Source organism: Eschrichtius robustus, chromosome 14 (assembly GCF_028021215.1).
Source record: "Eschrichtius robustus isolate mEscRob2 chromosome 14, mEscRob2.pri, whole genome shotgun sequence".
Taxonomy (NCBI): domain Eukaryota; kingdom Metazoa; phylum Chordata; class Mammalia; order Artiodactyla; family Eschrichtiidae; genus Eschrichtius; species Eschrichtius robustus.
Window position 1 is genome coordinate 6,791,681 of NC_090837.1, and position 24,537 is coordinate 6,816,217.

General features: G+C 40.0%; 1 protein-coding gene and 1 non-coding gene across 4 annotated transcripts; one reads left to right on the plus strand and one right to left on the minus strand.

Moving 5' to 3' along the window:
- Nucleotides 1–1,616: 1,616 nt before the first annotated feature.
- GTF2H3 (general transcription factor IIH subunit 3) lies at nucleotides 1,617–24,519 on the minus strand. 3 transcript variants are annotated; one of them, XM_068563521.1, is made up of 13 exons: nucleotides 24,431–24,519; nucleotides 21,023–21,102; nucleotides 15,735–15,841; nucleotides 15,155–15,321; nucleotides 12,489–12,551; nucleotides 11,565–11,594; nucleotides 11,389–11,417; nucleotides 8,564–8,638; nucleotides 7,728–7,781; nucleotides 3,870–3,938; nucleotides 3,336–3,471; nucleotides 3,186–3,222; nucleotides 1,619–3,098 (listed from the first exon to the last, which is right to left on the minus strand). In XM_068563521.1, exons 1-13 carry the CDS (start codon nucleotides 24,441–24,443, stop codon nucleotides 3,029–3,031), a joined length of 930 nt encoding a protein of 309 aa, XP_068419622.1. In that variant the 5' UTR covers nucleotides 24,444–24,519; the 3' UTR covers nucleotides 1,619–3,028. The 3 variants fall into 3 exon arrangements, with proteins under 3 accessions (XP_068419624.1, XP_068419622.1, XP_068419623.1); XM_068563522.1 differs by having other exon boundaries at nucleotides 1,619–3,123; XM_068563523.1 differs by lacking the exons at nucleotides 15,155–15,321; nucleotides 15,735–15,841; nucleotides 21,023–21,102; nucleotides 24,431–24,519 and having other exon boundaries at nucleotides 1,617–3,098; nucleotides 11,565–11,602; nucleotides 12,489–12,517.
- Nucleotides 10,778–10,882, plus strand: LOC137777102 (U6 spliceosomal RNA). The gene has a single exon (XR_011076427.1). It is a non-coding gene; the product is annotated as a U6 spliceosomal RNA (small nuclear RNA).
- Nucleotides 24,520–24,537: the final 18 nt, after the last annotated feature.

Genomic DNA, 24,537 nt, shown 5'->3' on the forward strand with positions numbered 1-24,537 from the left:
GCCCAGCCCACGGGCCTTAAGTCCTTCGGCCGCCTTTACTCCACGCAAAGGATCACGAAAAAGTAGGAGGCCGCGTTCATTTTAAAAGCCAGAGTTCCTCCAACCTGCAGTTAATTCAATCAACCTGGAGTTAATGCGAGAGCGAGCCTACAGACACTAGATTGTAAACAAGCAACTTAATAAACTTGATTTTTATGGTGATTTGGGGGGAGGGACAAAAAGGGGGTGAGGCTGCAGTGCTATAATTGTGTTGTTGAATTGTTTTTATTATTCTCCCAGTTTTTTGAAGGCTTTGTTTGTACCACACAGAGCTCTCAGAACTCCGAAAGCAGGTCTTATCAAAGAACACACAAGAGGTTTTGCCCAGCATTAGGAGAGATGCAAAAGCATCAAAATTCTGCCTGAAAAAATATTCCTTTTTATGTCGGTAGCCTCAAAGTATCTCAAGCGTTATTATATATAGTTCGGTAACTAAGGGTGCACGCTCTGAGGTCGGACTGCCTGGTTTGGGTTTCACCTTCCTTCTACATTAAGTGACCTTGGGAAAGTCACTTGACCTCTCTAAGCTTGGGCTTCCTCATCTTTATTATTATTATTGTTGTTTATTTATTTATTTTTGGCTGCGTTGGGTCTTCGTTGCTGTGTGCGGGCTTTCTCTAGTTGCGGTGAGCAGGGGCTACTCTTTGTTGTGCGGGTTTCTCATTGCGATGGCTTCTCTTGTTGCGGAGCATGGGCTCTAGGCACGCGGGGTTCAGTAGTTGTGTCTCGTGGGCTCAGTAGTTGTGGCACGTGGGCTGTAGAGTGCAGGCTCAGTAGTTGTGGCGCACGGGCGTAGTTGCTCCAGGGCATGTGGGATCTTCCCAGACCAAGGCTTGAACCCGTGTCCCTTGCATTGGCAGGTGGATTCTTAACCACCGCACCACCAGGGAAGCCCCTTATTATTTGTTTATTTGGCTGCGCCAGGTCTTAGTTGCAGCACTCGGGATCTTCACCGAGGCACGCGGGATCTTTAGTTGTGGCATGTGAACTCTTAGTTGCGGCACGTGGGATCTACTTCCCTGAGCAGGGATGGAACCCGGGTCCCCTGCTTTGGGAGCATAGAGTCTTACCCACTGGACCACCAGGGAAGTCCTTCCTCATCTTTAAAAAGGAGATAATAGTCTCTCCCAAATAAGATTGTGTGAGAATTAAGTGAGGTAGCACATCTAATGAGCTTAGGCTAATGCCTGGCATATAGTAAGCACTCAATAAATGTTCACTCATTTTGTTAGCCATCAGAGCGGTGGTGAACCAATTCACTGAGAGAATCCATGTATGGTGTGTAAGAAATCTTGTATTAAAAATTTCATACCAATCTATAATCGTATAGTATTTGTAACAATATTTTTGTGAGAGTTCTGGCAAGATTTGAAATTAAAGTTCTTCAGAGTTGAATAAAAAACTGTCTGACATGTGACCAAATCCAGGTAAAAAGTACAGAGTTGAAGATGAATTGAATGAGCATGAAATAAACAATGAATGAGAGGAAATAAGCAAATATGAAAATTTAAATTATTTTATTATAAACATTTATACAAAATAAACCACAAACACAACTGTTAAAAATAAAATCTAAACAGAATTAGGCCAGTTCATAAAACATGTCAAATGAAAAAGTAATAACAAAAACCTTATCAGCTTGTTTGAAATTATTCATCTTTCGATATATGATGCTTTGTTTCCTAGACTTAAAATAGAGATCTCCATTACACATAGTTAGGCTGTGAAATATTAAATATTATTTTTAAAAGACAAACAGATTCTTAAAGATTAGCAAATACTTGCAAAGTGATCACCAAAATCTTTGTGTATTTGTTAACAAAATTGTAAATCCAGAATATAAAATCGACTGAAATAATCCAACCAAACACCAAATTGCTTAAATGAGACTCAGTTTCTGAGATGGTATCAAGAGAAAATTAAAATCTTATTTATATACAAGGTTGTATACACAAATAGGTCTTTGTCAATTTACTTTTTAAAAACTAATTAAATTGGCCACCATTCCTAAAAACGCTTCCTACACTCTGCTGGAATTTAAAAGGACTTTTAGTAACTTCAAGGTTATATAGAAAAATAAGTTTTTTATTGTTGCAAATAATTTTTCTTTGGAACTTATAGAATTTTTCAGTATTAAGTCCAAAGCTTCTAGAGAACAGTTCTCCAGTATTAATGCTTTCCCCCTCCTCATTAAAAAAGGGATGAATTCTGTGTGGGGCAACACTTCACTGTACAGAATCCATTCTCTCCAAGAAATTCCCCCTCAGAACCCAGACACTGGCTTTCAAAAATAAGCTCTTCACACAACTGTTCTTAAAGAAGAAGTTCCCACCAGACTACTGCACTCACTCTCCTTACTCATTTAAAATCAGATTTTAGAGATATTCAGTGACAAACTATCATTTGGATAACTCTGTCCAAACATGTACTAATGTCAGACAAAAGAATAAGTATCTGCTAATATCTGGAGCTAAATCTCAATCTAGAAAACAAGGATTTTATTTACGTGACTACTGTCGAAGTTAAGTGTTGACTCAAGTAACATGTTCTATCTTGATTAATGCCATTACTCCATTAATAGTCACTTTTTCCAAAACTGTGTTCAAATTTCACGTCATACGTTTCACAGTAAGAACCTAGACTTGGTAGGTTCTGACGCTTATAATCAGGACAGACTGGCTTTGACAAACAATCATCTCATTAAAAAAAAAAAAAAAAAAAAAATCACAAATTTGTGCTTTCTTCCTCCATTTCTGGACAAAAACCAGTCAGAAGAAATTTTAGGGTATATTGCATAGAACGACTCCCTCAAATCAATCAGCCCCCAAGAAGCATAGGATGAGGATGATGTTTTAGTATATTTCCTGTAAGAAAGTTCATTAACATTTATCTTACACATCTCTCTATTTTTTTCAGAGCCTTCCTAACAAAGGTTCTGCCGTATAATTTCTATTAATAGCTCTAAGTGATGGGGAAACAATTTCTACTGTCATGCGGACATTTTCAGTTTCTTTTTCTTGGCCTTCAGTACAGGAGGGAGAGAAATCTTAAAGGCTGTCCTGAAATAATACAGAGAAGAAAATACTTTTTAATGCTCTAAATCTCTATCAAGGGCAAGCCAGCCACACAGCCTCAAAGATACTTACTCGCATGTAGTGCAGATAGGGCTGAAGTTGCAGAATACTGCAAATTGAAAAAACGAAAAATGAACAGGACAGTCTAACAGCCACACAGCTGGAGATGTTTTCTGCACACTCCTCCACAACATAGAAAAACTCAGCGCTACGTGAACTTACTTGACAAGCACACAGAACACACGTAGCCGATTTCAATGAGATTTCGATGGCAGAAGCAAGCAGCCCGGTAGTCGACATGAACTGGGGGTGGGAGGGTTAACTGAGACCTCTGATCTTGATCAGGAAGAAACACCCACTGTTAAAAAAAAAAGCAAGGAAATTTTATATAAAACATGGGGGAAAACAACCCGAAGCCAGGACATAGATATCAGATATTAGCCAGTAAACACTAAGAATACTAAATTAGATTTTCCTTGAAAGTCTATGAGAAATCGACTATTAGAAATGTGTTTCTATCCATTCCACAATTACTGAGCACCACCACACACAGGCACTGTTCTGTCAACAGTCATACAACATTCCGCATACAGCTTACAGGGTCCAAAGACTCCCTTAAGTTCGAATTCCCTAGGTCACCCCTCTGCCCCTTTCTTCCAGTTACTAGGCATCAGCCATCTTACTCCTGTTCATTCCCCAGGAAACAGGGGTCTCACTGGACTCAAGGCATTAGGTTCACTGTTGACATTTCCTTACCAGTAAATACTGCAGAAGGGAGGGCATCTGAGGCACCTTCAAGTACAGTCCCCCTGTGATGTCACAAGCCTGCAAGACAAAGGGCTCTCAGCCAAACTAGCACTCGCTTAGCTTTCCAGCAGGAGGTCATTCTCACCAGCAACTCTTCAGGTCTCCAAAAGGAGAGGAAGATACGACACAGCGAATTAAAAGGGAATCTCTTCCCAGAGTGCAGGAGCACCAGAAACTTGCAGCTACCTCTCCAGATGTTCAAATATCTTGCGTTTTCCCCTTGGCCCACACCCTTTCACCCTTTGAAGACTGTAGTATAAGAGTACAAGCCCTTTTTCCTGTTTGTTTGCTACTGATAAATTTTTATTCTTGCCATGTTTATTCATTCTCATTGTATCTTTTAGTAACAGTTTGAGATGTAATTCACATGCTATTAGACTCACCCTTTTAAAGTGTACAATTTACTAGTTTTTAGAATATTCACAGAGTTGTGCAACTGTCACCGCTATCTAGTTGCAGAACATTTTCATCACCCCAAAAAGAGATCCCATCCCCATTAACAGTCATTCTCCATCCCTCCTTTCCCCTGGCAACCACGAATCTGCTTTCTGTCTCTATGGATTTGCCTATTCTGGACACTTCATATAAATGGAATCAGACAATATGTGTCCTTTTACTTCTTGCACTTAGGATAATGTTTTCAAGGTACATTCATATTGTAGCATGTATCAGTACTTCATTCCCTTTTATGACCAAATAATATTCCATTGCATGGATAGACCACAATTTATTTATCCGTTCGTCCGCTGATGGGCATTTGACTTGTTTCCATTTCTGGGTTATTATGAATAGCACAGCTATGAATATTCACGTACAATATTTTGTATGGACACGTTTTCATTTTTCTTAAATATATATCTAAGAGTGGAATTGTGAACTCAACTGGTAATTCCACGTTTAACTTTCTGAGGAAGTTTCAGACTGTATTCCAAAGTGGCTGTACCTTTTCACATTCCCAACAAACACCATGCACTTACCATCAAGCTTAAGAAATAGGATAATTCTAGAACCTTTGAAGCTGGTGTACTTTCTGGTGGTATCTCCCCTTCCCCACACATCCCCAGCAGTAACCTAACTCAAAGTTATCTACAATTTTGTGCTTTTAACTGATCTTTTAGGAAATAATATTTCTTGTGGTCAAAAAACGTTTATCAAAAGTTTAGTAATTTCTTCAGTCTTATTTCTGTTTTTTTTCTTTTCCCTTTTTAGTTAAAGTAAAATTAAGTTTCATATTTTGATTAAAAATAACATCTGGTGGCACAGTGGTTAAGAATCTGCCTGCCATTGCAGGGGACACAGGTTCAAGTCCTGGCCCGGGAAGATCCCACATGCCGTGCAGCAACTAAGCCTGTGCGCCACAACCACTGAGCCTGCACTCTAGAGCCCGCGAGCCACAACTACTGAGCCCACATGCCACAACTACTGAAGTCTGCGTGCCTAGAGCCCGTGCTCCACAACAAGAGAAGCCACCACAGTGAGAAGCCCGTGCACCACAACGAAAAGTAGCCCCGCTCACCGCAGCTAGAGAAAGCCCGCGTGCAGCAATGAAGACCCAACGCAGCCAAAAATAAATAAATAAAATAAATGTAAAAAAAAAAGGAACATCTGGGGAGTGGAATGAATTGGGAGATTGGGACTGACATATATACACTATTGATACTATGTATAAAATAGATAACCAGTGAGAACCTACAGTATAGCACAGGGAACTCTACTCAATGCTCTGTGGTAACCTAAATGGGAAGGAAATCCAAAAAAGAGGGGATATATGTATATATATAGCTAATTCACTTTGCTGTATAGTAGAAACTAACACAACATTGTAGAGCAACTATACTCCAATAAAAATAAAAAATAAAATAAAATAAAAGTAACATCTAACAGTGCTGTCCAACAGAAATATAATGTGAGCAACATATGTAATTTTTTATTTTCTAGCCACATAAAAAAGGAAAAATAAAGAGATAAGGGACTTCCCTGCTGGCGCAGTGGTTAAGAATCCACCTGCCAATGCAGGCAACATGGGTTCAAGCCCTGGTCTGGGAAGATCCCACATGCCGCAGAGCAACTAAGCCCGTGCGCCACAACTACTGAGCCTGCGCCCGAGCCCACGAGCCACAACTACTGAGCCCATGTGCCACAACTACTGAAGCCCGCACACCTAGAGCCCATGCCCCGCAACAAGAGAAGCCACCGCAATGAGAAGCCCGTGCACTGCAAGAAAGAGTAGCCCCCACTCGCCGCAACTAGAGAAAGCCCACGCACAGCAAGGAAAACCCAATGCAGCCAAAAAATAAATTTTTTTTTTTTTTAATTAATTTATTTATTTTTTATTTATTTATGGCTGTGTTGGGTCTTCGTTTCTGTGCGAGGGCTTTCTCTAGTTGTGGCAAGCGGGGACCACTCTTCATCGCGGTGCGCGGGCCTCTCACCATCGCGGCCTCTCTTGTTGCGGAGCACAGGCTCCAGACGCGCAGGCTCAGTAATTGCGGCTCACGGGTCCAGTTGCTCCGCGGCATGTGGGATCCTCCCAGACCAGGGCTCGAACCCGTGTCCCCTGCATTAGCAGGCAGATTCTCAACCACTGCGCCACCAGGGAAGCCCCAAAAAATAAATTTATTTTTTAAAAAAAGAGCTAAAATTAATTTTAAGAGCATTTTTATTTAACTCAATATATCCAAAGTGTTATCATTTTAACATGTAATCAGTATAAGAATCATTAATGAGATATTTTACACTGTTTTTTTCAATACTGTCTTTGAAATTCAGTGTGTACACTTATGCACATCTCAATTCAGATCAGACTCATTTCAAGAGCTCAAGAGCTATGTGGCTACCATAAAGAATAGCGCAGATCTGGAATATGATCCTATTTTTATAAAATTCTTTGCTTAGTGATCTATTCTTCCAATCTGTATGTATAGAGAGATCTGTCATGCTGTTCACCTAATACAATAGTAACTTTCGGATGATAGGATTTGAAGGGATTTTTTTTTTTTTTTAACTTAAAAAAATACTTTTCTGTGTTGCTTGAATTCGTTTTAATGTGTGAATTACTTTTACAAATTCAATCAAATCATTATGTAAAATGTAAATAAAAATATCAAAGAAACCAGAGAGATGTTGGTGCTCTAATCTAAAGCATCATACAGGCTAATCCCTAAAAATGTGTGGGGCCTTCCCCGGTGGACCAGTGGGTAAGGCTCTGAGCTCCCAATGCAGGGGGCCCGGGTTCGATCCCTGGTCGGGGAACTAGATCTCACATGCCGCAACTAAGACTCGGCACAGCCTAAATAAGTAAATAAATAAATAAATAAAATATTAAAAAATAGAAATGTGTGAAGACTGGTGGATGAAAAGCATTTAACAATAAGTAAGAGAACACACCGTGCTTTCATAACTACCAACACCAAGCATTCATTTAAAATATACCTGTTGGGCATCCCTGGTGGTGCAGTGGTTAAGAATCCACCTGCCAATGCAGGGGACACAGGTTGGAGCCCTGGGCCGGGAAGATCCCACATGCCGCGGAGCAACTAAGCCCGTGTGCCACAACTACTGAGCCTGTGCTCTACAGCCCGCGAGCCACAACTACTGAAGCCCGTGCACCTAGAGCCCATGCTCCACGACAAGAGAAGCCACCGCAATGAGAAGCCTGCACACTGCAACGAAGAATAGCCCCCGCTCGCTGCAACTAGAAAAAGCCCATGCACAGCAACGAAGACCCAATGCAGCCAAAATAAATAAAATAAATAAATAAATTTATTTTAAAAAATAAAAATAAAAATAGAATAAAATAAAATATACCTGTTGGAGGAGTCCTGAATCGGAGTCTAACACACAGGCATCAATCAAAATATTCTGAAACGAACATTTCAAAAAATATTATAGGAATAATAATGACTACCTTACAGTGAGAACCTACTATATGCCAGACTCTATTCTTAAAATGGCTCATTTGATATGCATAATAACTCTGCAAGGTAGATATTTGATTTGCATTTTACGGCTGAAGCACCAGGCCTTGGCCAGGCGGTGGCCACAGAGCCAAGGGGAAGCAGTGCTGTCACCCCCAGTCTGCCTGTCCCCAAAGTCTACGGTCTTTTCACTACATCATGCTGCCACTCCAAGATGGAGAAAATTTTACATGGCTATAGCAGCATTTTAGGTTAAAACTGAAGTTTTAAGGAAGTTTTTTTTTTTTTTTAACATATCAAAGAAGAAAACGTATTAGTGATAACTCATCTGAACACTTCAGTTATTTGCAAAGTAAAAATATCAAATCTTAATAAGACCTCCCTGAAGCAAAGAGACAGAGAAATTGAAGCAAGGTATGCAGCAAACTATAAAACCTAGAATTCTTAGCCTGGGGTCCAAGGATGGGCTAAATGGGTTACAGGAATACCACAAAACTATCTGCAAAACTGTCTGAGTGCATATTTTTCTGGGGACCCATCAGATTCTCAAGCGTCCAGGACCCAAAATAGAGAAATGACTAGTATTGTACAAAATATGGATTCCAGATTCCCAATCCCTTAATAAGTATCTAGTCAGAATACCTCTCTAAGTAGGTCATTCAAACAATAAAATTAACTCCTTCATTATGAAACCAATATTCTTTAAAAAGAAGGCTCTCAATTCACCTGCTTCTGTGCTGCAAAGATGACATTCATGAAGTTCATATACTGCAACGTGCTGTCTTCTGCAGCCTTAATCACCTAAAAATCACATCCATGTTAATAGCTTTCAGCCACATCCTAGTATTCTCACTCAAATGTCATCACAGTATACTACAAATTACAACCAATATCATCTTTCTAATTTGTCTTTAAAGTTATTATTTAATAATACCTACAACTGTAAAGATGACTGCAAAAATCTCCCCCAAATCCTATCCCTCAAGAAATTACCCTTGTTAATAGCTTCTAAAGAGCACTTATGTGGGCATGTGTATATACTCACACACACACACACACCCCAGGATGATACTCTATCTAGTGTTCTGCAACCTGCTTTTTCAGGCCACGATATCTGGGGGGAAAATCTTACATCAATAAATTTGGATGTAACCATCCTTCAGAGTTCACAGATTTCCACTGTTCAACCAATTATCTACAGAAGACACTTAAGCAGTTTCCAAACCCCGGTTTTAGACAATGCTCTAACGAACACTCTCGTCTACCCTTTGCACAACTCTCCGATTAGCTCCTAAAATAATCAGTGAGATTACTAAAGTGTCTGCACATTTAATTTTGATACATATTACCGAACTGCCCTCCAGAAAAGCTGCACCAGCTTATCCTCCCATGGGCGGTGCAAGGGAATAACCACTAGTAGGGCTGACCGTATTTCCAAATGCTAACTGGTCATTTTCATTTCCTCTTCTGCCAATTGCTCGTTTCCCACTTGTTTCTTTAGAGTCAACCCTGACTTTTAAAAATTAATTTACAAGAGCTCTTTTTTATTTTAGAAATATTACATTAATCCTGTCAGGTAGCTATACTGAAAGTACTTTTTCCTAATAGTTTCTTTTTTCCCATCCTTGTTTTGGGGGTTTTATTTTTTTGAGGTCTTACGCTTCCTTTTAAAGTTTCAAATCATGCTTAGCAAGATACTCATCAACACAAGACTATAAACAGATATTTTCTTCTAGAGCTTTTATGACTTGAATTTTTACACTGAAATGTTTGATCTTTACTAGAAAGTGTTTAGGTATAAGCAGCGAGATCTAGCTTTGCTTTCCCGCAAATGGCCAATCAACTGGCCCAGTACCTTTTATTGAATAATCCATTTCCCTCCCACTAATGTGAAGTGCTTTGTTTATCACATGTCAAACCCCACTGTGTACCTGGCTTCTGGACTCTAGTCTTTTCCATTATCTGTTTGCCTACTACTATACCAGAACCACAGTTACTGTAGCTTTATAATGTGTTTTAATGCCTAAAGGAGTGTGCACAAAGAAGAACAAAGAGAACTGCTCACTACCCAGTTCTACAAGGGTTAACTGGGAACTCACTGCAGCTGCCCACCGACAGCGCACCCTGAGAGGAGTTCAGGATGAAACACAGGACGAGGGACTCTGTGCTTTGGATAAATAGGCCTTTAGATAGTTAGATGCATATCTCAGGAAGAATTTCAATGACCCCAGATTCTTGCCTCTTCGCAGGCAAGAACTGAAAAAAGAAATAGAAAAGCACGAAAATCACTAACGTGAGATATCTGTTCTTCGTGATTAGCAGTCATCTTTTACCAAGATATGTGCTTGACTGCAAGAATTTCCTAGCCAAAAAAATCATAGGTAAACTGGCTTCTCCCCTACCTCTTTGGGAGTTTCCTCACAGCTGACTGGCTGTCTCCTGGGCTGTAAGACTCTGGATAAAACTTACAACTCACAACTCTTACGTTGCGTGTCCTTCTTTAAGTCAACTGGAGCAAGTTCCTGCCTCCTATTTTCTTCCTGAAAGCTCCTAGCTATTCTCATTGATTTATTCTTTCGGATAAACTGTTGACTTTCTTAAATCCCCCCACTCTGCCAGGAAAAAAAAAATCTGATTAATATTCTGAGATTGCATTGAACTTACAGTTTAACATTGGAAAAACTACATTAAAGAATAAAATATGGATCTCCAAAAACTAGTGGTTACCAGTGGGGAGAGGGAAGAGGGGAGGGACAATATAGGGGTAAAGGATTAAGAGGTACAAACTGTTATGCATAAAATAAGCTACAAGGATACACTGTACAACATGGGGAATATAGCCAATATTTTATAATAACTATAAATGGAGCATAACCTTTAAAAATTGTGGATCACTGTATCATACACCTGTAACACACATAATATTGTATATCAACTACACTTCAATTTTAAAAAAGTACAAATTTTATTGGAACAATACAGAGAAGATTAGCACGGCGCCCGCTCAAGGATGACACGGAAATTCGTGAAGCGTTCCATATTTTCAAGGGAGACACTGGCATGGACATATATACACCACCAAATTGTAAAATAGCTAGCTAGTGGGAAGCAGCCACATAGCACAGGGAGATAAGCTTGGTGCTTTGTGTCCACCCAGAGGAGTGGGATAGGGAGGGTGGGAGGGAGATGCAAGAGGGAGGAGATATGGAGATATATGTATACGCATAGCTGATTCACTTTGTTATAAAGCAGAAACTAACACACCATTGTAAAGCAATTATACTGCAATAGAGATGTTAAAAACAATAATAATAAATAAATAAAGTACAAATTTTAAAAAGAAAAAAAATATGGCTCTCCATTTATTCAATTCTTTCATGTCTCTCAGAATTTTAGTTTTTCACCATAATCAATTTTACGTATTGCTTGTTAATTAATTCTGGGTACTTAATATTTATTGTTTCTATTATAAATGGGTCTCATTTCCCATTATGTTTTCTAATTGGCTTTAGCTGGTATAAAAACATCGTTTTGATATCTTTTAATCTTACCAATATCCTTGATTTCATTTCCTGATTATCTGTAAAGAGATAAAAACAGTTTACAATTTAACTGAATCTTATTAAACATATTACATATAAGGTTTTCTCACCAATTTTTAAACAGTACCTCAAAGTTATAGTAGTAAATAAAGATTACAGTCTCATAGAAGAATGTAGGCGCCTACCTTTAACATCCTTGTTCATTCTATGAATGTCTTATTTTCTTAGCATTAAGGAATTTAAAAATATTATTTCATAAGTACTAATAGTAAACAGAAAAATAACCTCAATTTTAGTTAAATAAATCCAGCATCCACCCAGCTGAAAAAAGGAAAAGTTCCAAGGCCCACGATAAACACATAAAACAAGAGTGATTGGGAGCTTCCAATTACTAACTCTGTAATCAAATGGGCTTTGTAACCTGACCAAAATATGATCTTTGTCCCAGAAAATTAAAAATTAGTAGATTTGATTGTTCTTTGATTATCCACCTGCTTGTTCTATGATTATCCACCATGTCCTGGATTTGAATACTGGGAACACAAGTAAATCAATACACCATCAAATGAGATAATGAATTTGAAAAGCATACCCAGATGATCAGATACCCCCAGTCAAGGTCTGGACAGACTCAATACTGTACAAAACTGACAAACTAAATTACTTAAGACTGAGAAAATATCACACAAACATAGATAATCAAAGTGCTCATAAAGGTGTGCAAAATAACGCATTCTCCTGTAGAGAAGCAGCTACTCATTTAATAAGCCCCAGGGTTAGTAAATGGCTTTTTAAAATCAAACCCTGCTTCCAACACAAGAGAGACAAAAAAAAATTTTTTTTTAATTTGTCTAATAGGAAGCAAAGAAGCATCCTGAAGAATAATGCATTATGAGCAAGACATACTGGAGAAACTAGAGTTTTCTCATTCTTACAGCTTGTCCTAAAAACATGTCAAAGCCAAGATAAACTATTTTTTGATTATCTACCACTTTAGAATACTCATGCCTTCCCTTAACATGGGCACCCAAGGTTCTGAGAACTATCACAAGTTCAGATCTCTTTATTACCAAAAAACACCTTCTGAATGATTAAAACACCAAGGATACAGCAAAGAGCTTTGGCGAGGGATCCTGCCAGCAGAGTTTCTGTATGTTGACCCTCTATGTCACCTGTAGACAACAAAAAACATTAAAAAGGGCATTTTTAGGTACTTTCTTGACCTAAAATCATTTTCAAACCAAAGCATTCTTCTTCATGAATGAAATCAGATGACATTTTCAAACTGGGTTTAAAAACATAGATAAGCAATTTTTAAACATTTTCTCAATTTAAAATACCCTGGTGGTTGGGGGCTGAAGGGGCAGGAATGGGGGGTTGTTGTTTAATGGGTATAAAGTTTCAGTTTTCGATGATGAAACAGTTCTGGAAATGGACGGTGGTGATTTTGCACAACAGCGTGAATGTACTTAATGCCACTGACCTGTACGCTTAAAAATGGTTAAAATGGTAAATTTTATGTTATAAAAAACAGATAATAAAAAACATCCTGGTGTTACTGGGAAAGGTTGTGGCTGCTCAATGACCTAAGTGGTAGCAGAGGCCCTGTGCAACTGCAGGCAGCCTGGACAGTGGCCCCTGGCCAGGCCCCGAGCCCTTCCCACCGCCTCCCACCTGCCTGGGAAAGCCGTGAAAAGAGGACTGGAGAAAGTGCCCCGGCTGTGGGAGGCAGGGACGAGGTTTACAACTTATTCGGAGACTTGAGTGAAAAACAGTCACCCTCATAAAAATCAAAATTCTACACCTTCAGCGCAAGAAGGTGGGGAGCCCAGATGGACACGCGGTGCGAACAGGGCCTGCAACCGGTCCGGGAGCACTGATACGCCATGGGGAGGTCAGACCAGGAAAAGTCTGGAACACTATACTGAGAAGTTGGGACTTTGCCCTGGGGGCCAGTGGTTGCTCAAAACATGATTCGAGAACCAGCTGTAGGAATATCACCAGGGAACTCAATAGAAACACAAATTCTTGGGCCCTCCCTAAACCCACTGGACCAGAAACTATGGAGTGGGCTTCAGTATTTCATTTTAACAAGCCCTCCAGCTTAAATTTTTAACAGTTTTATTGGGGTATAGCTTACAGATCACAAGATTACCTCTTTTTAAGCACACAAGTCAATGATTTTTAGTAAATTTGCAGGGATGTAAATCCTCGCCACAATCCAATTGTAGGACATTTCCACCACCCCAAAAGGTCACTTGGGCCCATTCCCGTCACTTCTCTGCTCCTCCCCAGCCCCAGGAGGAATCATTAACCCACTTTCTGTCTCTAGAATTGCCTGTTCCCCACAGGTGATTCGGACACAGGGGACAGACTGAAAACACTGCCTGCAGGCAACAGGGAATCAGCAAGGGGTCTTTAGGGGCGGGAACAGCAGCTCTGACATTTAGGACGACAGCTCTAGAGGCGGAGTGGGAAGACCGGAACGGCGAGAGACCGGAGTCGGTTAAGAAGCTGATGACGACGATCCAGAGCGCAGGCTCTCCACCTGGGCAAGTGTGCCCCACGGGGGACATTTGGTTCTCGCAGCCGGGGGGTGTGACGGCAGCCGGGGGGTGTGACGGCATCCAGTTGGCTGAGGCCAGGGATGCTGCTATGTGTCCTTCAGAGCACAGGAAAGCCCCACGGTGAAGAATTACCCGGCCCAAAAGGTCAGCACGGCCACGGCTCCGCTACATGGCAGGTAACAAGGGGTCAGACTTTGGAGATACTGCTGAGGACAGATTAATAGGATCTCATAGCCGATTAGATGCTGGATGAGGAGGAAGGAGCCCAAAAAGAAAATTTTGGAAAAGTAGGTGGCTGGGGGGTGACAGAAATGGGAAATGGAAACGGCGGTCTAACTGAGAGAAAAGATAATGAAACCGCTCTGGGCCGCGTTAATGAGGCTGTGGGACATTTAAGTGGAGACACTTGCAGCTTGAAAGGAAGGCTAGATTAGAGACAGAGACTGGGAAGTGTTCACACATAAATGATAATGAATGACAAGAGTGGATGAGAACACGCAGAGGGAGAAGATAAGAGAATAACCCGGCAGAATAAAAAAATGTATATATTTTTAAGAAACAAGAAGAAAGAAGAAAAAGTCAGAAGTGGAAGAAAGAATGGTCCAAAAAAGAGGAAAAATAGGTCAACAGGCTATCCTCAGAAACCAGAGTATTTTAAGAAGCAGAAGATGGCGAACAGTGTCAATGCTGCAGAGGTCAGGCAACTAATGCACAGGCTTTGATGGAAAAGATTTTTTAAAAGAAAAGAGAGAGGGCTTCCCTGGTGGCGCAGTGGTTGGGAGTCCGCCTGCCAATGCAGGGGACACGGGTTCGAGCCCTGGTCTGGGAAGATCCCACATGCCGCGGAGCAGCTGGGCCCGTGAGCCACAACTACTGAGCCTGCGCGTCTGGAGCCTGTGCTCCGCAACAAGAGAGGCCGCGACAGTGAGAGGCCCGCGCAGCGCGATGAAGAGTGGCCCCCGCTTGCCGCAACTAGAGAAAGCCCTCGCACAGAAACGAAGACCCAACACAGCCAAAAGTAAATAAATAAAAATAAATAAAAATAAAGGAATTCCTTTAAAAAAAGAAAAAAAAGAAAAGAGAGAAGGAAGTAAATAGTATCGAGATCCTCAAAGTTTGGGACTCAAAGCCTCAAGGACCTCCACATTCAACTCCACTTGCAAATAGGAATAATGGAAGAAAAAAAAAAAAAAGCTGAAAGCAGTTACTCTTAGTCATTAGATCTTTGATCTCTTCAACAATAACTTCATTTGCTGCTGTTAACAGCTCGTATTTTCCATCTTTACTTCCTGAGGGAGTAAATTCAGAGGAAGGGTTGCCACGGTCTCCAAAGAAGTCTCCGAGTCTGCCATTCTTTCCAGGATATAAGAATCGACTGAAACAGAAAAACAAAAAAACAAAAAGAGCCTAGTTACACGAGGACTTGGAGCCCTCACTAAACATCAAAATGAAATCCAACAGAGATAACAAAAACCACACCAATTCCAGACTCTCAAGATTCCATAATAAATTTCAGTTTTAAAGAATGTAGAAAATAGGCAAATGGGCAAACGTGAGTCTACCACCACAGAATGTTTTGATGATTCCACTGTTTTCTTAAAAAACTAGAAGAATAAAGAAGGTGCTGGGTTACAGTCTCTTGAAATGCTTTACAGTCTCTTGAAATGCTTCATACCAAATTCTTACCTACTACTAGTTTATTATTTGAGGTATATTTATCTACCCCAGTAATATCTGGTCCAAGGGTCCCTAAGCACTGAACAGGAAGAGTAATCATAATGGTCATACCTTTCTTGAATGTGACTTGCTATCACAGCAAGTTTGTTGGAACGGTTCATGAATAAATGAGAATTTCCTAGCACCATCACTGCATCTATGCATTTTGATAAAGTAAACTGTTGAAAAACAGAAGACAAAAGAAAGGTAAATTAGCTATCCAAATAGCTATGTCAGGTCTTGAAATGATTAAGATTTCATTTAAATTTTAGACAATTATTCACTTCTAAAAATTTGCTCTGGAGCTCCCCCCCTCCAAAGTCATAAGCAAAAACATTTGAAACCTACAGCTTTCCAATTCTGAACAGCACAGACTTGCCCATTTCTGACTTGCTTAGAAAAACAACACATGGCAGGTCAGATCCCACAGAGCAGAGCAAAATGAAGGAAGAACTGTTGTTGGGGGATGGGATGGAACTGGGGAAGTAAGGAGATACGGTCCTTTTTTATAAACATGATGACTGATTTGCGCTAGAGTTGACCTAAATGTAATTTAGTCAGTAGCACCAATCTTTACTAATACTGGTTATAGAGAACTGCCCTTACTTTTTCTCCTCCCTTACATAACTGTCTACCAGCTGCATTTCCATCCTCCACGAAAATGAAAGCAGTCCAATTTGAAATATAAACCCAAGAAAGACAAAAGTTCCAACTGAGACAAGAAATCATATGCAAAGACATTCATTTTCACTGTTATTTTTCCAGCTGTTATACTGTTAATTCATACAACCTATTTATTCATAAATAAATATATTCATAGCAAAAATGTGGATAAACCTGAAAAACAGAAAGAAAACTATAGTTTTCTAATTTTACTTATGAAACCAATTCTACATCAGTACAATATTCCACAAATGTTTTCTGCATAACATTCAGGGAATAGCAAATATATCACAACTTCTATGATAAAATTACTAGCAAACTATTGCTACACATGGAATAGACAATTAATAAATACTGATTAAATTGGTAATTGTAAAACTTTTGAATTCAATCATTAAGTATCCTGAGCACCTATTATGTGCCAGGAGAAGACCCCTTCTTTCATGGAGTTTACATTCTGACAAGTACTAATATTACTAAAAAAACACAGGTGGATATTTTTATAATCATGTAATCAAGCATGTTTCTCTTAAAGAAATACTTCAGGCAGAAAATAAAACTGATAAATTTCACTCACTCTATTTTTGAAAATGTAAAACAAACCTATTAAAATTTCTGTATGGCAAAAAAAAGACTAAACAAAAGTGAGAGGTAAATTACAAACTGGAAAAAAATAATTGCAACGTATGACAGATGAGTTAACCTTTAATATAAAGTGTCCACAAACCATTAAAAAAAAAAAAGGAATACGCAAAGAGAAAAATGGGCAATGCCCCAGAGGAGAAATACAAAGGACCATTAAATATACGAAAAGCAAATTGAGATCATTTTGGTACGTCATACTGGCAAAAGATAAAATAAGGAAACAGAGCATCTTGTGTTGGTACCAAAAAAAACCAAACAAACAAACCCAGAATCCTCATACACCACTGATGAGAGTTCAAAATAAGACAGTCTTCCTGGAGAATATGGTAATATGCAGTGATATACTGGTCTAGCTGTACAATGGAATTCTACTCAGCAATAAAAAGGAATGAACTACTGATGCATGTAGCAACATGGACAAATTTCAAAATAATTATGCTGAGTGAAAACACCAGACCAAAAAAGAAAAAAAAAACCCAAAACAAAAAACTGTTTGATTCCATATATATAAATACCTAAAATGTGCAAACTAATCTATAGTGACAGAAAGCAGATCAGTGGTTGCCTCGGGAGGGGACAGGCAGAGAGGTGGGTGGGATGAATTCAAAGGAACAGGAAGAAACTTTGCGGGTGCTGGATCTATATGTTCATTATTTTGATTGTGGTGATAATTTCATGAATGTACACATAAGTGAAAACATAACAAATGAAACACTTAAAACATAACAAATTAAACACTTTAAACATGTGCAGCTCATTGTATGTCAACTCTAGCTTGATAAAGTTATTTTTAAAAAAGACACCATTAAGAAAATGTCCAACTTAAAAATTTTTAAATTGGGCAAAATATGTGAATACAAATTTCACCAAAGAAAATATATGTATGGCTAATAAGCATACGAACAAAAGACTCAACATCATTAGTCATTAGCGAAATGCAAATTAAAACCACAATGAGATATTACCACCTACACTAGAATGACTATAATCAAAAAGGCAGACAAGTGGCGGCAAGGATGTGAAGAAAAGGCTGGAACTCTCATACATTTCTGATGGGAATGGAAAAGGGTGTACCAACTTTTTTTTTTTTTTGGTCACTTCTTTTTATTTTATTTTATTTCATTTATTTATTTTATTTTTTGGCTGCGTTGGGTCTTTGTTGCTGCGGGCTGGCTTTCTCTAGTTGCGGCGAGCGGGGGCTACTCTTCACTGCAGTGCACGGGCTTCTCATTGTGGTGGCTTCTCTTATTGCGGAGCACCAGCTCTAGGCGCGTGGGCTTCAGTAGTTGTGGCTCACGGGCTCAGCAGTTGTGGCGCACAGTCTTTGTTGCTCTGCAGCATGTGGGATCTTCCCGGACCAGGGCTCGAACCTGTGTCCCCTGCATTGGCAGGCGGATTCTTAACCACTGCACCACCAGGGAAGTCCCAGGATGTACCAACTTTTGAAAAGTTTGGCAATGTCTTAAAAAGTTCAGTCTAAACTTACCATATGACCCAGTAATTCAACTCATAGGTCTCTATCTACTCAAGAGAAATGCAAACATATGTCCATACAAAGACTTGTTTGTGAATTACCTGCATTATTGATAATAGTCAAAAAGGGGAAACAATCTAAATGTCCGTGAACAGATAAACAAGAGGTATATCCGTACTATAAAATACTGTTCCATAATAAAAAGGAACCACCAACACATGCTACAACATGGATGAACCTCAAAAATATTATGCTAAGTGAAAAAAGACAAAATCAAAAGACTACATATTATCAAAACTCACCCAATATGAAAAAGATCATTCAAATAGTTTAATTACTATTAAAGAAATTTAATTCATAGTTTAAAACTTCACCAAAACGCAATCTCCAGGTCCAGACAATTTCACTGGAGAACTATACCAAAAGTTTAAAGAACTGATACCAATTCTAAATAATCTCTTCCAGAAAACAGAAGAGAACACTTCCCAATTCATTTTATGAAGCCAGTATCACCCTTAAGCCAAAATCAGCCAAACACAGTACAAAAAAGAAAAAAAAATCTATAGACCAGCATCTATCATAAAATAGATAAAAACTGAATCCAACTGGGGTTTATTCTGGGAATGCAAAGCTGGTTCAATATTTGAAAATCAATCAGTGTAATCCACCATATTGACAGGCTAAAGAGAAAAATCATTAATTGATGAGAAAGATCATTTGACAAAATTTAACATCCATTCATGATAAAAATCTCCAAGCAAAACTAGGAAGAGAACTTCCTGAACTTGATGAAGAGCATCTACAAAAAAAGTCTACAGTTTACACGATACTTAACAGTGAAAGACTGAATGCTTTCCCCCTAAGATCAGGAGCAAGGTAAGGATGTCCACGCTCACCACTCTTATTGAACGTAGTACTGTAAGTCCTACTAGTACAATAAAGCAAGAGAAGAAAACAAAAGGTATGTGCATTGGAAAGGAAAAAAATAAAACTGTGCCTACGTGCAGATGACATGACTGTCTATTTAGAAAATCCCAAGGAATCTACAAAAACACTGCTAGGACTAATAAGTAAGTTAAGCAAAGTCCCAGCATATAGGAGCAACACACAAAAATCAATCATATTTCTATATACTAATATTAAACAGGTGGCAACCAACATTTGAAACATACTACTCATTTACAATTGCTAAAAAACATGTATTTAGGTATAAATCTACAAAACTTGTCTGATGAAAACTACAAAACACTAACGAGGGAATTCCCTGGCGGTCCTGTGGTTGGGACTCCGCGCTTCCACTGCTGAGGGCCCAGGTTCAATCCCTGGTTGGGGAACTAAAATCCTGCATGCCGCAAGGTGTGGCTGATAATAATAATAATAATAAAAACAGCTAACATAAAAAAGTCACAACAGCAAATGCTGGTAAAGATACAAAGAACTGGACCTCTCATACTTTGCTGGTGGGAATGTAAAATGGTATAGCCACTCTGGAAAACAGGAAAGCAGTTTCTTATAAAATCAAACATGTGATTAACATACGACCCAGCCGTTGCACTTCTGGGCACTTATCCCAGAGAAATGAAAGCTTACATCCACACAAAAACCTGTATATAGATTTTCAGAGCAGCTTTTTATGTAATAGCCAAAAATTGGAAACAACCCAAATGTCCTTTGATAGGTGAATGATTATACAAACTATGGCACATCACACCACGGACCACTACTCGGCAATAAAAAGGACAAACTTTTGTACATGGAACAACTTGAATGGATCAAGGGCATTATGCTGAGTGAAAAAAAAGCCAGCCTCAAAGGTTGCATACTGTCTGATCTATTTACATAACAAAATTCTAGAGATGAAGAACAGATTAGTAGATTAGTACCAGGGACTAGAAAGTTACAGCAACCATGCAGGATGCCTCCGCCAGGGAGCTCCTGTGTGATGAAACAGCTCTGTTATCTTGATTCTGGTTGGGGTTACACAAATCTTACGTGTGATAAGACTGCAAGAACTAAACATACACACACAAGTGCATGCAGAACTGCTGTGATCTGAATAAAGGCTGTAGATGGTACTGATGTCAATTTCCTGGTTTCGCGATTGTACTTCAGTTATATAAGATGTTACTACTGGGAGAAGCTGAAGCCAGGGCACACAGGACCTCTCTGTACCACTTTCATAATTTCCTGTGAGTCTATAACTATTTCAAAAAAATATATTTCAAAATAGAAAGTTTTTTTTAAAAAAGACTACATATTATATGGAATCGATACATGAAATGTCCAGAAAAGTCAATATAGAGACAGAAAGCAGATCAGTGGTTGCCTACAACTAGGGGGTAGAAGCAGTGCCTGCGAACAGGCACAAGGGAACTTTTGGGGGAAATAGAAATGTTCTAAAATGGAATTGTGGTGATGGTTAAACAACTTTACTGCAATTTTTACTAAAAAAACCACTGAACTGTACATTATAATGGGTGAATTTTATGGTATGTAAATTATACCTTAATAAAAAAGCAACATAAACATATACTCAGTCAAACCAGAATTATCCAAAAGCCTTCTCAAGCAATCTTACCTGAGATTCCTTTAATGCTTGCTTTCCCCACCAAATTGGGTTGGTATCAACTATGATAACCAGAAGATTCAATTCATCTTCTGAAAATATTAACAAAAAATAAAAAACATTAGCCTCATAAAAGTGAAACAAAGCTAACATTCTCAATTTGTAAATTAAATCCAGAGCAAGCACCACTACATGCCTTTACATGTTTATCAACCTACAATCATGAAATTAACACAATGCCAAGTTCTTTTAAAGATTTAAAGCTCTGGGGGCCCTTAGCAAGCTCTTGCTTGCCTTCTGTACATCTGTACCTTTCATGCACTAGAATGTAAGCTTTGTGAGGGGGGATTTTTGTTTCTTTTGTCACTGCTTATCCTCTGCTCCGAGCACAATGCCTAGCATGTGGTGGATGATCAATAAATATCTATTTTATAAATCCAAAGACATATGCATTTTAAATGGCTGGTCAAGGACAGAAGGCACTGATTAACCAGTAGTTAGAATCACTAGTAGAATTTCAGGCATGGGGTGGCAGGGGGTAGATTTAAAGGGAGACACAGAATCAATTTGGCTCCAGGTCCATCAAATCACCTAGCAGCAAGGCCAATTATACTTAGGAACGAATCTTTAAAAGGTGAAAACGAGGGGAATTCCCTGGCGATCCAGTGGTTAGGACTCCAAGCTCTCACTGCAGAGCACCCGGGTTCGATCCCTAGTCGGGGAACTTAAATCCCATAAACCGTGAGGTCAAAAAAAAAGAAAAAAGAAAAAACAGGTGAAAAGCAGAGTGGAAAGCACTTGCTATGTCAAGATTTTACTGTGAAAAAAATTAGGCTACTCTCTACAAAGTGACAGACACAACTAAAGAGGCTAACTGAACATATTAATTCATTCAACAAACATTTACACTCAGTACCAGTGTTAGGTGTTGGGGATACTGAGTCCAAGCCCTCAAGGAGCCTACATTCTAACTGAGGTGACAGACATATGAACCCATAAGCACACACTGTTACGAAAAACCCAGGATGCTCATTTAATAACAAAAAGCAACAATGCCTTTCCTGCCCCGATACTTTCCATCCTCCAGTTCCCTGTTCCTTGTTCCCTGTATCAGGATAATCCCACCCCATCTTTGATGTTTGCTTACATACCCAAATCCTATTTACTCTCTAAGGCCCCAAACCAATGCTACCTCTTTACCCAGAAGTCCTCCCTAGGTCTTCCAACAGGTCCTGGCTCCCCCATCTCAGGAGACTGGAAATCTCAGCCCCTCTGCATCAGGTCCGGCACATGTAATCCTATCATCCCATCCCATGCTCACAACTCAGCAAGGGACTTATTGCTATCTTTTGCTATGTTTCACCACTTATAAGATGTACTCCCTCTTTTCTTTCTTTTTTTTTTTTTTTACATTTGACAGATGCTGAACTGAGGATGGTATCTTACCATTATGACTGATCGCATTTTATTTTCTCTTAGTGGTATATTAAATAAAATAAAAGCACATTTCATAATCAATACTGTCTTAGATTAGGGGAAACATGGTATTTCTCTTTTGCAAGAGAAAGTAACTTGCTCTAAGTCACATGGCCTGCTAGCAAGTAGCAAAGCTAACACCCAGCTTTGAAGACAGATCTGCCTGACTCTAATGACTGTGGCTTTGCAAAGCCCCACTGCCTACTTCTGAGCACCCACAGCCTCACTTCTCTTCTAATGACAGCACTCCCTACCTCATTTTACACTTAGCTGTGTTTCTGATCTCTCTTCCCAACTCTGCCCTCTAAACCGTGGACTCCTTAAAGAATGAGGAATGAATAATGTAATGTTGCATAAATCACAGAAGAAAGTGCCTGGCACAGAAGAGGCACTTAATAATTGTGTCTCCCATAGGCCCTCACTGCTCTACCCAAAAGCCTTTGGCCTTTTTCTCCATTAGGTCCCGCCTCCCAACTCTCAGGGCCTTCCCTGCTACTATTAAGCTTGAGAAAAACAGAAAGTGTTGCCTGTCAGGAGAGGTGTGTATCCATACACATGGAATGTCCCTATGAATTTCCTTCTTTGGGTCTCTACCTCCGCGTTTGTAGACAGGGGCCATACCAGGTCTGCATCCCTCACAGGGTTGTGATATTGATTAAAACAGATGAAGGGGCTTCCCTGGTGGCGCAGTGGTTGAGAGTCTGCCTGCCAATGCAGGGGACACGGATTCGAGCCCTGGTCTGGGAAGATCCCACATGCCGCGGAGCAACTGGGCCCGTGAGCCACAACTACTGAGCCTGCGCGTCTGGAGCCCGTGCTCCGCAACAAGAGAGGCCGCGATAGTGAGAGGCCCGCGCACCGTGATGAAGAGTGGCCCCCGCTTGCCGCAACTAGAGAAAGCCCTCGCACGGAAACGAAGACCCAACACAGCCAAAAATAAATAAATAAATAAATAAAATTTAAAAATAAAGGAATTCCTTTAAAAAAAAAAAAAAAAAAACAGATGAAGGATGCACGCACAATTGTTATGGCCTCTGAAAGGACCTATTTCTTCTCTGCAGTCCATTTCCCACACAGCAGCCAAAGTAATCTTTTAAAATCATAAATTAGGGACCTCCCTGGAGGTCCAGTGGTTAGGACTCCACGCTTCCACTACAGGGAGCACAGGTTCGATCCCTGGTCAGGGAACTAAGATCCCGCAAGCCACTGTGTGGCCAAAAAAAAAAAATTGTAAATCAGATAGTAAACCTACCTTGCTTAAAGCCCTAAAACGGCTTTGTATTACACTTAAAATAGAGATCAAGCCCTACAAGGGCCCTGCACCTGGCTAGCTCTCTGATCTCATCCTTCTAGCCCACCCTGCTCCCACCACCCTGGCCTCTTTTTTCTCCCTTTAAGATATCAGGCTCTATAACTGGTAGCTTAATGTGTGAACGAAAGTCTCTCCACCTTCCTCTACCCCCGGGTGCCCCCTTTCCGTCTTCCCATTGCAATGTAGTGGCTCAACTTGCCACAGGGTCTTCATAAAGTCACTCAAGTCTTAGTTTCAATATCACTGGTCTTCCCTGGACCCCTATCGAAAGCAGCTCCTTCTTGATCACACCCTAATCACAATCGACCCCATCATCACTTTATATTGTCGTCACAGCTCTTGTCACCCTTCGAAATTATTTTTATTTACTTGCCTACTGTCTGTCTCGCTCACTAGACTGTAACCTCCACGAGTCTGTAACGTTCTCTATGTATCTCCCAGGGCATGAAATAACGCCGGGCACACAAGAGGCGCTCCAAAAATATTTACTGAATGAATACATTCGCTACTCCTCTAAAGACCAAACAAGTTCCACCCAGCCCCCAGAATATATTGATACTCCATTTGGCCGGTCCTGGCCGGGTAAAGTCCGCTCAGCCCCGGGGTCCGGGTCCCGTCGGCACGGCCCTCACCGTCTGAGACCATAGCTGCCCGTGTCCCTCAGCAACCAGCCACTTGCAGTCAGGCGGGCCTCCGGGATACGGCGCACCCCGACTTCCGGCGCCTCCGAGTGACGTAA